Source organism: Blennius ocellaris, assembly GCF_963422515.1.
Source record: "Blennius ocellaris genome assembly, chromosome: 18".
Classification (NCBI taxonomy): Eukaryota; Metazoa; Chordata; class Actinopteri; order Blenniiformes; family Blenniidae; genus Blennius; species Blennius ocellaris.
Window position 1 is genome coordinate 1905819 of NC_137667.1, and position 16095 is coordinate 1921913.

A 16095-nucleotide genomic window follows, 5' to 3' on the forward strand; every position below is an offset into this window, starting at 1 on the left:
CTGTTTCTACAATCGCAAGCAGTTTAATGAAGTATTAACTAAAATATTGCTCATATTGACTTTTCTTTCTGTTTTAAAATCTTCGTATTAAACGTTTCTACGTTTCCTGCTGCAGCTCCTCTGGTTCTGAGTCGAGCTGCAGTCGCATACGGATTAAAACACTATTGACGAGCAACATTATGCAATTTATCGCATCAAGAACGGCCCAAGGTATCGCCAATATTTTATTAATCAATCTGCCTTTATTGCAGAATCTTAGGTCCATAGAAAATAGGAAGATTGTGTGAATTCACCTGACGTTCATATCCTATTACAGAAGAGTTCTCTCCATCGCTGCACAATGTTTCCGTCTGACACTGAAAACATATGAAGCGACAACAAAGTACTTTCCTATACGACTTGGTTTTTATTCACATCGTCCCAATATTGTTGTTTTGTACACCGGTTTTCATTTAGATTTGATACGACTGCAGTGGGAAAACCTCCCGATTTGAACAAATTCTGTACATCAGATCATGTAGATCAGTGTTTTTCAACCACACTGGTGTTTCCTCCAGATCTCGTCAGGTGAGCCGTGGGAAATTATCACATTTCACATTTTCTTCTAAAAAAAACCCTTTGCTCTCACAGTGTGTTGCAGAGTAATCATGTATAAATACTTTTCACCACTAGAGGGCAGCACAGAACTTTGCCGGTGAAATGTAAAGTGACAGACGTCAGTGTGGTTCATCTCCACCTCCTGCTACCATCTTGTATCAAAGTACTGTGTCAGTGACAGTGATGGAGAAGTTTTTGAAAACCAGGATCTCAGCTCTTCATCCATCAGGTCCAGGTTTCACACTGAGGGAGGCACTATTAAAAAAAGTCCTTGCTTTCTGGATTTACTGGATTCCTGTTGATAAAACTTTGATGAGAAAGACTTTATATTGTTCATAGAGGCTACAGAGTTTAACTTTTTAACATTTTCAGGTGGAGGTGTGACTCCAGATTTTTCCAAAGAAAAAAATGTGTCTCGGCTCAAAGAAGGTTGAAAAACACTGATGTAATGTGACACCTGCGGGGATTCGGCGCCCCCATCAGGTCAGCGGGGGGGGGGGGGGGGGGGGGGGGGCTACCGGGTGTCAGAGGGGGCGGACGGTCAGGGTGAGGTCGGCGGCACACGGGGGGAGGATGTAGCGCTCCTCCCTGAGGAGGCGCAGCACGATGTCCTCGGGGTCCTGAGGCCAGCGGAAGATGTCGGTGTTCTGCAGCCAGTTGGGGACGTGCTTCTGTCGGGAGGCGGGAGAAGAAACTCACTGTCAGACGTTTAACGACACCACGTCTGCTTCCTGAACCCCCCCCCCCCCCCCCCCACCTCCCCCACCCCCGCGCCTCCTCTCACCTTTGTTGCGTTGGGGAACAGCACCGGGACCAGCCTGAAGTTCTTGCAGCCTTGTTGGATGAACTCATTCTGGATCTGCAGCGGCGAAGAAAACGACATCAAAGGGGTCATATTGTACCAGATTTTCAAACACGAGTCTCGTTGGGCCAAACAGTAACTTTCCAAAGTTGATTGATTTTCCTTCATTAGAATATTGGATCCTAGCCCACATGGAAAAAACCTATATGAGGATATATGCGCATATATGAAACCTATAAGCAGTTTATATGCACATATATGCTGCATATATGCCATATATAGGCAAAACTGAGGTGCATATATGTGAACATACAGGCCATATATGTCTCCTGTACTCCTTCTTTATTTCCACATATATATATATATATCCCATATCTCACTTTGGCAGCTGTCATACATTATCAAGGCAATAACTAAGAACTAACTAAAAAACAATTATGTAAGAAGAACATATAGGTGCATATATGCACACATATATACGTGCATATATGTACCTATGTAGGTACCTGTATGCACGTATATGTGTAGACATGTATGTACATATATGTGCACATATAATATAGGAAAACGGCCAATTTTATAAATGTCACATGTATTAAAAACCTATATCAAAACCTATATTAAAACATATATGTTTATATAGGTTCCTTCCATGTGGGAGGAGCTACATTCAGAATCTGCTGCGTCTGTGTGAGCCGGACTGGCTCCGCCCCCACACAAGCCCTATCTATGGGGAAGAGGAAGGAAGTAACTTCCTCTCGTGGCGCCATGTGCCAGAGCAGAGCTGCCTGATTGTGGGAGGAGTCAAAGGAAGGGAGGAGCCTCCCTTGATTGTGATTGGCTAAAACCCCCGGTGACACTATATAGGGTTTGATTTCTGATTGGCTGCTTGGAGCAACACACTTTTTAAAAATGGAGTCAGAGAGATGACGGACTTTCTTCACTCCAGGTTATGGGGACGATCAATACTGTTGGAAAACCTTTAGAAGGTGAATTTTGCGTAAAACGACAACTTTAAAACAGACCTGGTTGTGGATGTACTTGGTGTGCAGGCCGTGCATGCCGTGCTCGTCGTCGCCGTCTCCCTCCACGTCCTCCTTGTACCCGGGGCTGACGACCACGATGATCAGCACCGATTTCTGTCGACCACGTCACTTTTTTGTCAGCTTGTAAATCGGAGCGCCGCTCCGTCACGGGGTGCTTCGTCCGTCACACCGCTCGAACTCGACTCGACTCGTTTTGGGTTTTTTTTTCCCCCACCGCAATGAGACGCCACCTCGGCCGAGTGGGCGGAGTCGTCAGGGATGGAGCGACGACTCCAAATGTCTAGAAAAAACCGAGGCGAGTCGAGACGAGCGGGTGATAAAAGCCCCACGAGGGATGTGTGACGTGAGGATCGGTCAGACCTACGTCGTTCAGGAAGCTGTCCATCCACTTGTTGATGTCCATTCGTCTGAGCGTATAATCGAACATGTCAATCTGCGGAGAGCCAGACGTGTGAGAGAGAGAGAGAGTGTGTCCGCCGGAAGTGTGTGAACAAGGTCAAGAGGTCAGCTGTTTGGACTCACGGCCGGCTTGAAGCCCTGATTGATGAGGAAATTGACGAACGCGGGTATGTGCTGGGCCGTGTCCAACGAGTAGGTGATGAAGACGTGTCCTGTCCAGAGAAACCACGGTGAGACGTCCACGGCGACAACGACGGGACGGACGGCCCTACCTCTGACGGGAAGACCTACTGCACTCCTCGGGGAGGCTGATGGTCTTCTTCACCGCCTCTCGGTCCGCCGGCAGCGAGCGGTCCACGCTGACCTGCAGCATCACCTGGTGGGGCGCCGCCGCCACCGCCGCCGCGCGACCCGCCGGCCTGCGGACGCAAAACCATTTCGATTTCCGTTAAACACACGGAAAAGCGTGCGGGGGGGGGAAAAAAGGCTGGAGGTGTGAGACGGCGGGACAAACGGTTGGTGGTGGCGGTGCGGGTCGGCGGGGGAAACGTGGGCGGCGGGGGAAACGTGGGCGGGCTGCAGCGGGTTCGCCGGAGGGCAGCAGGCGCACGGTCGCACAGGAGTCCTCTGCGACGGACCTGAAAACGAGACGCAGAGGAGCAGACGGCCCCACGTCACTCGGTCTGAGACGGCAACTGGAAAGAGCGAAAGTACGTGAGATTCCCGTGACGGCGACCACCGACCGTGCAGACGCGCCGCGGCGTGCTGGTCGTGGTCGTGACCCTCGGACACGAGCGGCAGCGGCGGCTCCAGGGACTCTTCCACCGACGGGACGCGACACCAGCTTGGGTCTTCTGCCGGTCCTCTGCTCCTCCGCTGGGCCGGGGACCGTCCTCCATATGGCGGCGCCTTGTCCCCGCGGCCCTGGTACCCCACCTCCGGGACGGGGTTCCGGTCGGGTCCCTGCCCCGGCGCGCCGCCTCCCGCGGTCCCGCTACACTCGTCACACGGGCGGAACCAGGCCGAGTCCAGAAGGGACGGGGACATCCTCTCGTCCGTCTCCACCGGAATGCTGCGATGTGGACACGGTCCTGGGTACCGGGAACCGCAGACCAAAGTCAAACAGGGAGTTCAGGCAGACTTCCACGCGTCCGGGAGGGTTTTGTTTCGTACCTCTGAAAGGATCCATTGTGTCGTAGTCTTTGGACTGAAGACAAAGACAAACGGTGGCAGGAATTCCTCGGAGCGCGAGACGCCTTGAAGAGGCACGTCACAGATCCCCACGGGAACGAGAGTCAGCGTGACTGGAAACACAGCGAATACGTGGGAAAGTATTAAAAAACAAACGAAAGGAAGAAGGACATTGTTGTGTCGCCCTGAGCGCTGCAGCGGTGCAGGTGGGGCGGGGCGGCGTCGCAGCCAACTCGTCCAAAGGTCACTGGAGTTATGTCAGGTATGTGCTCTTACGGCAGCACTTCAAAGCAGAGTCGCTTTGAAGTGCTGGCGTTTTTAAAAAACAAAATCACATTTAGAAGCCGGGGCCGCTCGCCTACCTTCACTTCCTGCAGGCTCCTGCTCAGACACACCAACAGGAAGTCGCCCCCCACCTGCCGTGACGCAGTCATGCAGATGAAAAGGGGACGGCCAATCGGGCGACGCCTTCAGACCGGCTGGTTCACCTGAGCCGGCGACGTTTAACCCTTTGATGGACGAGTGCCACATTTGCAACAAGTAAATAAATCACCGTCTCTAAGTGCCTTATTAGACTTTCGTCATTCGAACCCAGAAGCTGCGTTTCATTGCTGCGAGCTAAAAAGACGGTTGTGCAACAAAATGTAGTTTTCCAGTCGAGCCACTAGTAGGTGCTGTTGCACCTTTAACCAACAGAAGATGGGAGGTTATGTTTTTATTTATCTACACTTAGGTACAGTATGAGTGTACATAGACTTCACTTTAGCGCTTTTCAACTGCGCGAGTTCTTCTGTACGTCGTCGATCACGTTCAGCCACTCCAGTCAGAGCAGTGTGGGGTTCAGCGTCTCGCTCAAGGGCACTCTGGCATGTGGAGAAGCAAACCTGCAACCTCCCCCGTCTGTCTGTCCGTCCAAGTTTTTGCAAAATCCATTAACCCGAATAATCTGAAAAGTTTATTTGGGTGTTGGAAACAAAAATTGAGAAATTAGGCAATGACACGCGGGACTATGACGTCACGGGTCATAATCACCATGACAACCAGCTTCGGGCCACACAGACGGCTGCTTCAGGCGCCACCTGCTGGAGAGCATGCAAAATGGCATGATTCTATTTACTGTATTCATAACTATATTCGTTTTTTTGAGTACTTCCATCACAGACACTCACTGACAGCAGGTTCCTTTAACATGTTTTTTTTTTTTTAATACAAAATAATAGATCTATGCATGTTTTTAATTTAACAAAAGTGAGCGTCGGGGGTTGTCCTCAGAGTTTCTGGAGGAAGCGCAGCACCAGGTCCCTCAGGGTCGTCCGCAGAGGCTCGTTGTTGTCGCACACGATGTGCGTGCCGTCCTCCTCCAGCTGGATCAGCGTGTCCTCGGCCTGCAGGTGCAGGATGTGTCCGTCCGCCGTCTCCTCCACCTTCACCTCCGTGATGCCGTGCTGCCGGGGCGGAGGGAAGAAGCAGAGGCGTGACGTCGAAACTCTACGTCAGGGGCGTCAAACTGATTCCAGTCGAGGGGCCACATCAACCTGATCTGACCTCTGACCTCTGGAGGCCCAACAAGTCAAACAACATGTTAAACTGCAGATATGGACAAATGTTAAAGTCTTTCCTTCCTTTGATCCTTTTGTAGCTGCAAGAATTTGCCTGTCTATTCTGAAATTTACATATTAAAGTTAATCAGATATTATATTTGCAAAAAAAAAAAAAAAAAACCTCAGTCACCTGTATCTGGAGATCGTATGTTTATTCAGGATTAAAACAATTTGTCATCATCTGGAAATTGTTTTGAGTTTACGTGTCTAAAATATCACTTTGCATAAGTTGGACTCTTTTATTGTGAAAGGTGTTGTGTCATGTGACCTCCACAGACGCATTAATTAATTCTGACCGAGGGTGATTTTGAATGTCATTTTTGCCAATCTAGTGTTTCTAGATCAGCCTCTGTCAGTTTCCATATTTATACTTAAAAAAAAAAAAAAAAAATCACATGGCGGCCGCATTAGATCCTCTGGCGGGCCGGTTCTGGCCCCCGGGCCTCATGTTGGACACCCCTGATCTACGGTCTTCCGTACGCGTGACGAAAATGTGTATATTTTTACAAAATCAAATGATAACGACTGAAAACGACTGCATAAAGCCAGTTTTGGTCAAATGTCCAGGAAAACACACTGGCGGGTTTCATCCCGTTGAGACGCCTTATTATAATAATTATTTGTCAAATTCCAGTGACCGAGGATGAATAGTGAAGTATTTTTACACACAAAGACACACACATAAATATATATATATATATATATATATTTACCTTCTGCAGCGTGGCCAGAAAAGCCTCCAGGGGCACGGCTCCGCTCAGCAGGGGTTTGGGCGCCATCCCCAGCAGGGGCTCCTCCAGGACCCGCTTCCTCTTCTTGGTGGGCGGGGCCGGGGGCGGCTTGGGCACCGACTGCAGGGCGGAGGAGGGGGAGGACGTCAGCCCGGAGGAACCAAGGAGCCGCCCGGAGAAAACCGAGGAGTCGCCCGGAGAAACCAAGGAGCCAAGAACCCGAGGAGCCGCCTGGAGAACCCGAGTTGCCGCCCGGGGAAACCGAGGAGCCACTCGGAGAAACCCGAGGAGCTGTCCGGAGAAAACCGAGGAGCCGCCCGGAGAAACCGAGGAGCCGCCCGGAGAACCCAAGGAGCCGCCCGGAGAACCCAAGGAGCCGCCCGGAGAAACCGAGGAGCCGCCCGGAGAAACCGAGTAGCCGCCCGGAGGAACCGAGGAGCCGCCCGGAGAACCCGAGTTTCCGCCCGGGGAAATCGAGGAGCCGCCCGGAAAAACTCGAGGAGCGGCCCGGAAAAACTCGAGGAGCCGCCCGGAAAAACTCGAGGAGCCGCCCGGAAAAACTCGAGGAGCCGCCCGGAAAAACTCGAGGAGCCGCCCGGAAAAACTCGAGGAGCCGCCCGGAAAAACTCGAGGAGCCGCCCGGAGGAACCGAGGAGCCGCCCGGAGAAAACCGAGGAGCCGCCCGGAAAAACTCGAGGAGCCGCCCGGAAAAACTCGAGGAGCCGCCCGGAGGAACCGAGGAGCCGCCCGGAGAAAACCGAGGAGCCGCCCGGAAAAACTCGAGGAGCCGCCCGGAGGAACCGAGGAGCCGCCCGGAGAAAACCGAGGAGCCGCCCGGAAAAACTCGAGGAGCCGCCCGGAAAAACTCGAGGAGCCGCCCGGAAAAACTCGAGGAGCCGCCCGGAGAAAACCGAGGATCTCGCCCGCGTGGCGCCACACTCACCTGCAAGGTGTGCTTGTTGTCTTTGGACTGCAGGACGGCGGACACGGTCGCCACGGAGACGCCGGGTTTCACCTCGGAGGGCACCAGGGAGTTGGCGAGCTGCGATAAGAGAGAGACACATTTAAAGATTAAAATCCAGACGGGAAGCGTTTGGGAGAACTCCCGGCGCCGGCGCCGCCGCCCCTCACCTCGGGCAGGATGTAGACGCGCTCGTAGCGGCGTCGGAACGGCAGGCTGAGCACGGAGCAGCGGCGGTACGGCATGGGCGGCGGCTGCAGCTCCAGCATCAGGTCGGAGCGGTGGGACTGGGTCAGCGGGGGCTGGGTGTACTGCTCCGGACACACCACATGGAGGGGCTGTGGGGCACAACCACGGAGCGGCTCGGGATAACAGTGTCTGATTCAACATTGAACCGACAAGGACGTCATTATACATTACATCAGGGGTGTCCAACATGAGGCCCGGGGGCCAGAAGCGGCCCGCCAGAGGAGCTAATCCGGCCGCCATGGGATTTTTTTTTTTTTTTTTTAAGTATAAATATGAAAACTGACAGAGGCTGATCTAAAAACACTAGATCGGCAAAAATGACATTCAAAACCGCCCTTGGTCAGAATTTATTAATGCATCTGTGGAGGTCACATGACACAACACCTTTCACAATAAAGGTATCCAATTTATGTGAAGTGATACTTTAGACATGTAAACTCAAAACAATTTCCAGATGATGACAAATTGTTTTAATCCTGAATAAAGATACGATATCCAGATACAGGTGACTGAGGGTTGTTTTTTTTTGCAAATATAATATCTGATTTCCTTTAATATGTAAATTTCAGAATAGACTGGTGAATTCTTGCAGTTCCAAAAGGATCAAAGGAAGGAAAGACTTTGACATTTGTCCATATCTGCAGTTTAACATGTGATGTTTGACTTGTTGGGCCTCCAGAGGTCAGAGGTCAGATCAGGTGTGTGCACAATTATTAAAAGTGGGTATTTTAACCATTTCATCATTTTTATGTGCATTTCTCAGATGCAAGCTGTATAAAAGCTGTAGAAATGACGTGTATGTGTGTAATGAGGGAACGCGTGTCCTCAGATCCTCCGTAAAAATGTGCACAAGTATGAGGTTTTTCTTTTCTTCGGGGGAAAATGGAGCAAAAAAAAATTCAAATGATCGAGTGTGAAAAGTGGAAAAAGTGCTCAAACTAAATCTTCCAGAAGGAAAGCAGCACGTTTGAAATTGTGTCGAGATAAAAAAAAAAAAACGAATTTAATTAATTTACGAAAAATTAAGCGTGAAGCTACGACAAACCTTCATTAACAATTTGGATTTTTTTTTTTTCTAAATATTTTGGATTGAGCGAGATGTTAAGAGAAAAAAATTACCATAAAAGCCCCAACTAGCTTAATAATAATAAATATAGTAATACCATCAGTTGACCACCAGATGTCACTGTGCGTCAACAGAATGCTGCTATAAAAAAATCTATATATTACTGTTGGATTTGACAGGAAAATCTTCTATACAGGTGCATCTTGGAAGTTTTTTTTTTAAATCTTAATGATGCTTTAATTTTTTTAGAAACTGCGGCGCATGAGCTCCTCATTGCACCGCAGCTGCTCTCCCGCCCACCTGGACCTCCTTCAGCAGCTTGGACACCTGGTGGAAGTTGAGCCGCGTGTCGATGGGACAGTACACACACTTCATGGCGAGCGGCTGGTAGGGCGCCAGGGCGTCCAGGTAGGAGAAGTCCGGCTCTGCGGGGGAGGGGGGGGGGGGACTCAGTGTTTTTTTTTGTGGACTTTTAGCCCCTCGGTTTCCCGTTAGCGGTTGGCGTTTACCGGTGAAGATGATGGTGTTGAGGCTGGACTTGCCCCACAGCTCCATGAAGTGCACCACGTCGCCGAAGCGCAGCGACGGGTGTCCGGTGAAAACCACACAGGGCTGACGGAAGTCGCTGCTGAAGTCACCGTGGAGGCTGGAGTAGTGCTTCAGCTTGTTGGTCTGGATCAGCTGAGGAGCAGGAGGAGCAGGGGGAGCAGGAGGAGCAGGAGGGGCAGGAGGGGCAGGAGGAGCAGGGGGAGCAGGAGGAGCAGGAGGGGCAGGGGGAGCAGGAGGGGCAGGGGGAGCAGGGGGAGCAGGAGGGGCAGGGGGAGCAGGAGGAGCAGGGGGAGCAGGGGGAGCAGGAGGAGCAGGAGGGGCAGAGGGAGCAGGGGGAGCAGGAGGAGCAGGAGGGGCAGGAGGGGCAGGAGGAGCAGGGGGAGCAGGAGGAGCAGGAGGGGCAGGGGGAGCAGGAGGGGCAGGGGGAGCAGGGGGAGCAGGAGGGGCAGGGGGAGCAGGAGGAGCAGGGGGAGCAGGAGGGGCAGGGGGAGCAGGGGGAGCAGGAGGAGCAGGAGGGGCAGAGGGGCAGGGGGAGCAGGGGGAGCAGGGGGAGCAGGAGGGGCAGGAGGAGCAGGAGGAGCAGGAGGGGCAGGAGGGGCAGGAGGAGCAGAGGGAGCAGGAGGAGCAGGAGGAGCAGGGGGAGCAGGGGGAGCAGGGGGAGCAGGGGGAGCAGGGGGAGCAGGGGGAGCAGGAGGAGCAGAGGGGCAGGAGGAGCAGGGGGAGCAGGGGGAGCAGGGGGAGCAGGGGGAGCAGGGGGAGCAGGAGGAGCAGAGGGGCAGGAGGAGCAGGAGGAGCAGGAGGGAGCAGGAGGGGCAGAGGGGCAGGAGGAGCAGGAGGGGCAGAGGGAGCAGGAGGAGCAGGAGGAGCAGGAGGAGCAGGAGGAGCAGGGGGAGCAGGGGGAGCAGGGGGAGCAGGAGGAGCAGGGGGAGCAGGGGGAGCAGGAGGGGCAGGGGGAGCAGGGGGAGCAGGGGGAGCAGGAGGGGCAGGGGGAGCAGGGGGAGCAGGGGGAGCAGGGGGAGCAGGAGGGGCAGGAGGGGCAGAGGGAGCAGGAGGAGCAGGAGGAGCAGGGGGAGCAGGAGGGGCAGGGGGAGCAGGAGGGGCAGGAGGGGCAGGAGGAGCAGGAGGGGCAGGAGGAGCAGGAGGAGCAGGAGGAGCAGGAGGGGCAGGAGGGGCAGAGGGGCAGGAGGAGCAGGAGGGGCAGGAGGGGCAGAGGGAGCAGGAGGAGCAGGAGGAGCAGGAGGAGCAGGAGGGGCAGAGGGGCAGGAGGAGCAGAGCAGGAGAGGTCAACACAGGAGGTGAGGCGAGGCGAGGCGAGATGAGAACAAATGAGATGAGATGAGATGAGATGAGGTGAGGTGAGGTGAGAACAGATGAGGCGAGGTGAGGTGAGATGTGAACAGATGAGGTGATGTGAGATTAGATGAGGTGAGAACAGATGAGATGAGATGATTTGGTCCATGTTGATAAAGTCGTTTGAAATGTAACAAGTTCTTTTTTGTTGATGTTTTGTTCTTTTATACCATTAAAATGTAAAATGTACTTTCTATTGCACTGGATTTGGGGCCCGGCGCTCAGAAGCTTCTTGCTTCTGAGCAGAATGTTTACTGCTCAAATAAACAAACAAACAAATAAATAAAAATAAACAAAACTTCACTCTTCCACCAGACCCAGCACCGACTCACCTCTGCGTGCGGGAACGGAGGCTCAGGAAGATACACCTTCGTCTGCTTGTTGTGACAAAGCCTGAAATTAAATAAGACAAAGGGGGAAAACCTGTCAAACCTTCCGAGTCCCCCCTGCCCCCCCAACCGAGTCCCCCCCTCCCCCCCAACCGAAATACGCAGAATGTGCAGGAATGTGTCGCCCTACCACTCGGCGAAGATCTGCGAGAACTCCAGCGAGCTGTTGGCCACGGGCGAGATGAAGTAGAAGGGCGTGGTTCCCAGGTTGGCGCTGTCGATGAACTGGTACAGACACTCCAGCAGGTCGTAGATCACCCCGGACGAGTAGCAGGGCACCAGCACGTTGCCCCCGGCCCGGATCGTCATGGCTACGGGGGCAGACGGGGGGGCGTCAGGCGCTGGGAACCGCGGTTCGTTTCGTTTCGTGTCGTGTCTTGTCATGTCGTGCCTGTGTCTGTCGTGTCGTGTCTTATCTTGTCTTGTACGTGTCCGTCATGTCGTGTCGTGTCTGTGTCCGTCGTGTCTTGTCTTGTTGTATCGTGTCGTGTCTTGTCTTGTCGTGTCGTGTCGTGTCGTGTACGTGTCCGTCGTGCCGTGTCTTGTAGTGTACGTGTCCGTCGTGTCGTGTCGTGTCTTGTCGTGTACGTGTCCGCCGTGCCGTGTCTTGTCTTGTCGTGTACGTGTCCTTCGTGTCGTGTCGTGTCTTGTCGTGTACGTGTCCGCCGTGTCGTGTCTTGTCGTGTGCGTGTCCGTCGTGTCGTGTCTTGTCGTGTACGTGTCCGTCGTGTCGTGTCTTGTCGTGTGCGTGTCCGTCGTGTCGTGTCTTGTCGTGTACGTGTCCGTCGTGTCGTGTCTTGTCGTGTACGTGTCCGTCGTGTCGTGTCTTGTCGTGTACGTGTCCGTCGTGTCGTGTCTTGTCGTGTACGTGTCCGTCGTGTCGTGTCTTGTCGTGTATGTGTCCGTCGTGTCGTGTCTTGTCGTGTACGTGTCCGTCGTGCCGTGTCTTGTCGTGTCGTGTCGTGTCGTGCCGTGTCGTGTCTGTGGTGTCCTGTCCTGTCTGTGCCCGTGGTGTCTTGTCTGTGTCTGTGTCTGTGTCCAGTCATGTCCTGTCCTGTCGTGTCGTGTTTGTGTTGCGAGTGTGGCGGCCTACCCAGGTTACTGCAGAACTCTCCCAGCATGCCGTCTGGGTTGGCGGTGGGCATCTGGGTGAGGCCGGTCAGGATCAGGACGTCGCTGTTCTTCAGGGAACTCTGGTCCATCGGCTGCAGCGACACGGATACTCTTCAAATACTCTTCAAATACTCTTCAAATACTCACTTTTATGTACGTAGATAAAAGTTTTTGGATGCATTTTTTTTTTTGTAATTATCATCAATTTAACATTTGTGTTAAATTGGGCTTACGCATGTATATGTATTTTTATTATGACTATTATTAGTATATATTTCAATTTTAATACTTTATTCATTATTATTTCTATCGTTCTTTTTTTCTTATTACTTCTGTTGTTAATTTATTATTATTGTTTGCTTTCTTTTGGGACACAAAATGGATAAAAGTTTTTTTGTAATTATTATCAATTTATTTCCTGTGCTTCTTACATTTGTATTTGTTGCGCGTGGGCTTACCCATATTATTAGTACATATTTCAATTTTAATACTTTATTCATTAATTTTTTTGTATTGTTTTTTTTTCATTATTATTACTTCTGTTGTTAATTTATTATTATTGTTTGCTTTCTTTTGGGCCACAAAAAAAATTTAAAAAAATTACCAAAGGAGGCGGAATATTTCCCTCACAATTATTTTTTCTCTTCAAAACTATTATTGTTATTATTACTATTATTTATTAGTTTGTTTGTTTAAACTGCAAAGCATCTCAAAAGGCAGTTTTATTTGACTTGTGGACGTGAAATGATGCTGTATTGCTCTGCCTGACGTCCTCATAAAAAATATTTAAAAAAAAGATAATGTACTCCCGAATGCAAACTTCTTAGTGTGTGTGTGTGTGTGTGTGTGTGTGTGTACCTGTGGGTGTGTGGTGAGGAGCGACGAGCCCGACACGTACGACACCTTCTCGTGATGCGACTGGATGGTCCAGTTGGAGCTGCCCAGCGAGTATCCGGAGCTCAGCGGGGAGATCTGCACGGCGCCGAACAACTCCTGCAGAGGAAAACACAGAAAAAAAACGGAATAGAGGTGAAAACAAATCAAGATTGTTCCACACCGGCGGAGGAATCAATGCAGAAAGCCACATTATATTTGACTTTCTAACGCAGGGGTGTCCAACATGAGGCCCGGGGGCCAGAAGCGGCCCGCCAGAGGATCTAATCCGGCCGCCATGGGATTAAAAATTTTTTTTTTTTTAAAGCATAAATATGAAAACTGACAGAAGCTGATCTAAAAACACTAGATTGGCAAAAATGACATTCAAAACCACCCTTGGTCAGAATTAATTAATGCGTCTGTGGAGGTCACATGATGTAACACCTTTCACAATAAAAGAGTCCAACTTATGTGAAGTGATACTTTAGACACGTAAACTCAAAACAACTTCCAGATGATGACAAATTGTTTTAATCCTGAATAAAAATATAATATCCAGATACAGGTGACTGAGGGTTTTTTTTTTTTTTTTGCAAATATAATAATATCTGATTTCCTTTAATATGTATATTTCAGAATAGACTGTCAAATTGTTGCAGTTCCAAAAGAATCAAAAGAAGGAAAGACTTTAACATTTGTCCATATCTGCAGTTTAATATGATGTTTGACTTGTTGGGCCTCCAGAGGTCAGAGGTCAGATCAGGTCGATGTGGTTCCTCAACTGAAATCAGTTTGACGCTCCTGATTTAACGTGTTTGAAAAGAGCTGAATCAGTGAAAAATCCCTGAACGGCAACAAACAAACAAAACAAAAGTGCGTACCACTTTCTGTGAATATCCCACAAGCTGCACTTTGCTGAGTGCAGAGTTGACCTCCTGCATACTGTAGCATCTCTTCCACGTCCAGACGTCCACCGCGTCCTTCAGCGGCCCGGGAAGCAACCTGGAGTCACAACATGCAACGGAAGAACCGGGAACAAAACCCTCATAAACTGCGACAAATAAACAGGTAAATAAGCTTTAAAGTCCCAGTGAAATGTAAAACACTCCTTTGCAAAAAACAATAGTTGGGGTTCTACTTCTAAGGTTCCTCCGACTCTGCCCCACCACTGTTGTCGCATAAGTAAGTTATTTGAATTTTGAATCTCCAGCCGAGGAAGTCGGGGGAATCCTTCTTCTTCGTGGGCGTGACGTCACAAGTTGTGCAGATCTCCATCTGTTGTGTTTATATCGGCTTGTTTCCTCTTAAATATCCAAGTTTTTACAGTGTTTTGAAGTTATAGTCGGTGTTTTATGAGCCTTGATGAAAGATTGAGCCTGGAAGAGACCAGAGAGGAGGAAAGGAGCAACGGGCGGCGGGAGCCGCTAGCTCAGGCGGCTAGCGGCTAGTGGGAGCCACTAGCTCAGGCGGCTAGCAGCTAGTGGGAGCCACTAGCTAACGCGGCGATCAAGACGACCAGTAGTACCTGGACTCATCTTCGGTGATTCCGCGCAGTCCCTTCTGTGTCTTCTTCATCAATCACTGGGTTTGAAATGACCATGATGATGAAATCTGGTTAAATTCAGCCTCTTCGTGGTCAAAACTCTGATCCTCCATAATGTAAACACAACTTGGGCGTGTGCACAACTCGTGATGTCACTCTATTATTGTCAGAAGCTCCGCCCAGCAGAGGAAATAGCGCCGTTTATCGGCTATTTTCTCGCAGATTGCCGTGTTTTAACATTTTACCCTTCAGCCAGTTAGCATGAAAAACGTCCCTAGAAGCGACACCAGAGTGTTTTGGAGGTGGAATTTTCATTTCACTAGGACTTTAAAACGTAAACAAAAACACACGTCTGGCTCTCTTCTTCTTCTTCTTCTTGAGACTCACCGCTGTATTTCCTTATTCTTCCAGCAGGTGGCAGACTGCGCTTTGGGGACTCTCTCCATGAAGTTCACCAGCTCCTCCATCAGCAGCCTGCAGGGGGAGACAAATCCGATCATTCACCACCTCTTGTCTCCGCGATACGACAAAACCAAACGTGACTCTGCATTTCCCGACCGTCCGATCTGCAGGGTCGGCTCCGTGGCGTACACCGTCCCGGTGAAGCCCGAGTGCTCGGTGATGTAGGGCAGCGCCATCATGCAGTGGTAGTTGGAGATCAGGATCACGTCGATGGTGGACAGGTCCAGCAGCTCCCTCTGAGACGCCACACGAAACATAGCTTTACTTATACCATTATTATTACTGATATATATATTATATATATATATATATATATAGTATACATTGTTGTTATCGTTATTGCTACCATATTGTTATTGTTATATTATTGCTACCATTATTAGTAGTACTATACACGAGTATTATACACTATTGCACATTGTTATTAGCTGTATTATTGTTATTATTATTATATAATACCTACTTCTAATGGCTCTGCCACTGCACCTTACTATTTATTTATCTTGCTTTTATCTCCTGCTTATTTCTAAGTGCCCATGTTCCGTTCTGTGTTTTACTTTATATCTTATACCCAGATATTTTTATTTCTTACTTTTATTACTATTCTATTGTATTTTATAATATTCGTATGTACCAGATTGCTGCAACAAGACAATTTCCCTTCGGGGATGAATAAAGTAAATATCTATCTATTTATCAACAACGCTGCTTATTGGGAGTTCAAACTTGGAATAACTTCCCTGGTTTGGTGTTTTACATCAACACAGATCAGTCAAAATGTGTCCAAATGTCGAGTTTGTCAAGATCCACTACGTCTCATGAAAACCAGTTCAAGCTCAGTAAAACAAAACGACGTGTGGTTTCTACCTCTGGGAGACAAAACTCCGGTTGCGAGTCCACAAACACTCTTCCTGCACACTCCTTCAGCTCCTGGAGACACAGAACACACGAGAAGCACCCAGCACATTCAGACTGGTGGGACGGAGCTCTGACTATTACCGGAGAACAGAACTTGCCACGTCTGAAAATTAAACCATAAATACAACTTATTTTCACAGAAAACCACACCGACGCACCTTTTCCAGGTTTAATGTCCCATCTTTAGAGACCCAACCGGGCAGTTTGGAGAGTCTCGGGCTGAAAGACGACGAGAAAGAGAGAACACAAGTG

At 50.1% G+C, this 16095-nt stretch overlaps 2 protein-coding genes across 2 annotated transcripts in view; both read right to left on the reverse strand.

The window, feature by feature from the left end:
• Positions 1-310: 310 nt before the first annotated feature.
• On the reverse strand, positions 311-4429 carry LOC308143059 (E3 ubiquitin ligase TRAF3IP2-like). The gene is made up of 10 exons (XM_080513727.1): positions 4398-4429; positions 4018-4148; positions 3588-3935; positions 3359-3482; positions 3136-3263; positions 2968-3056; positions 2810-2878; positions 2425-2538; positions 1382-1456; positions 311-1268 (listed from the first exon to the last, which is right to left on the reverse strand). The coding sequence occupies exons 2-10, from the start codon at positions 4031-4033 to the stop codon at positions 1122-1124; spliced, it is 1110 nt and encodes a 369-aa protein (XP_080369853.1). The 5' UTR covers positions 4034-4148; positions 4398-4429; the 3' UTR covers positions 311-1121.
• Positions 4430-5268: 839 nt separating this feature from the next.
• Positions 5269-16095, reverse strand: part of ints9 (integrator complex subunit 9) — a gene marked incomplete at its 5' end in the record, with an annotated part of 13100 nt that continues 2273 nt past the window's right edge. The window contains 15 exons of the mRNA XM_080513974.1: positions 5269-5480; positions 6350-6487; positions 7311-7409; positions 7499-7666; positions 8944-9068; positions 9153-9324; positions 10875-10935; positions 11062-11242; positions 12025-12136; positions 12903-13037; positions 13802-13922; positions 14851-14937; positions 15022-15161; positions 15793-15855; positions 16002-16062. Coding sequence (XP_080370100.1) covers positions 5304-5480; positions 6350-6487; positions 7311-7409; positions 7499-7666; positions 8944-9068; positions 9153-9324; positions 10875-10935; positions 11062-11242; positions 12025-12136; positions 12903-13037; positions 13802-13922; positions 14851-14937; positions 15022-15161; positions 15793-15855; positions 16002-16062 — 1840 coding nt within the window. The 3' untranslated portion in view covers positions 5269-5303. The remainder of the gene's footprint in view (positions 5481-6349; positions 6488-7310; positions 7410-7498; positions 7667-8943; positions 9069-9152; positions 9325-10874; positions 10936-11061; positions 11243-12024; positions 12137-12902; positions 13038-13801; positions 13923-14850; positions 14938-15021; positions 15162-15792; positions 15856-16001; positions 16063-16095) is intronic.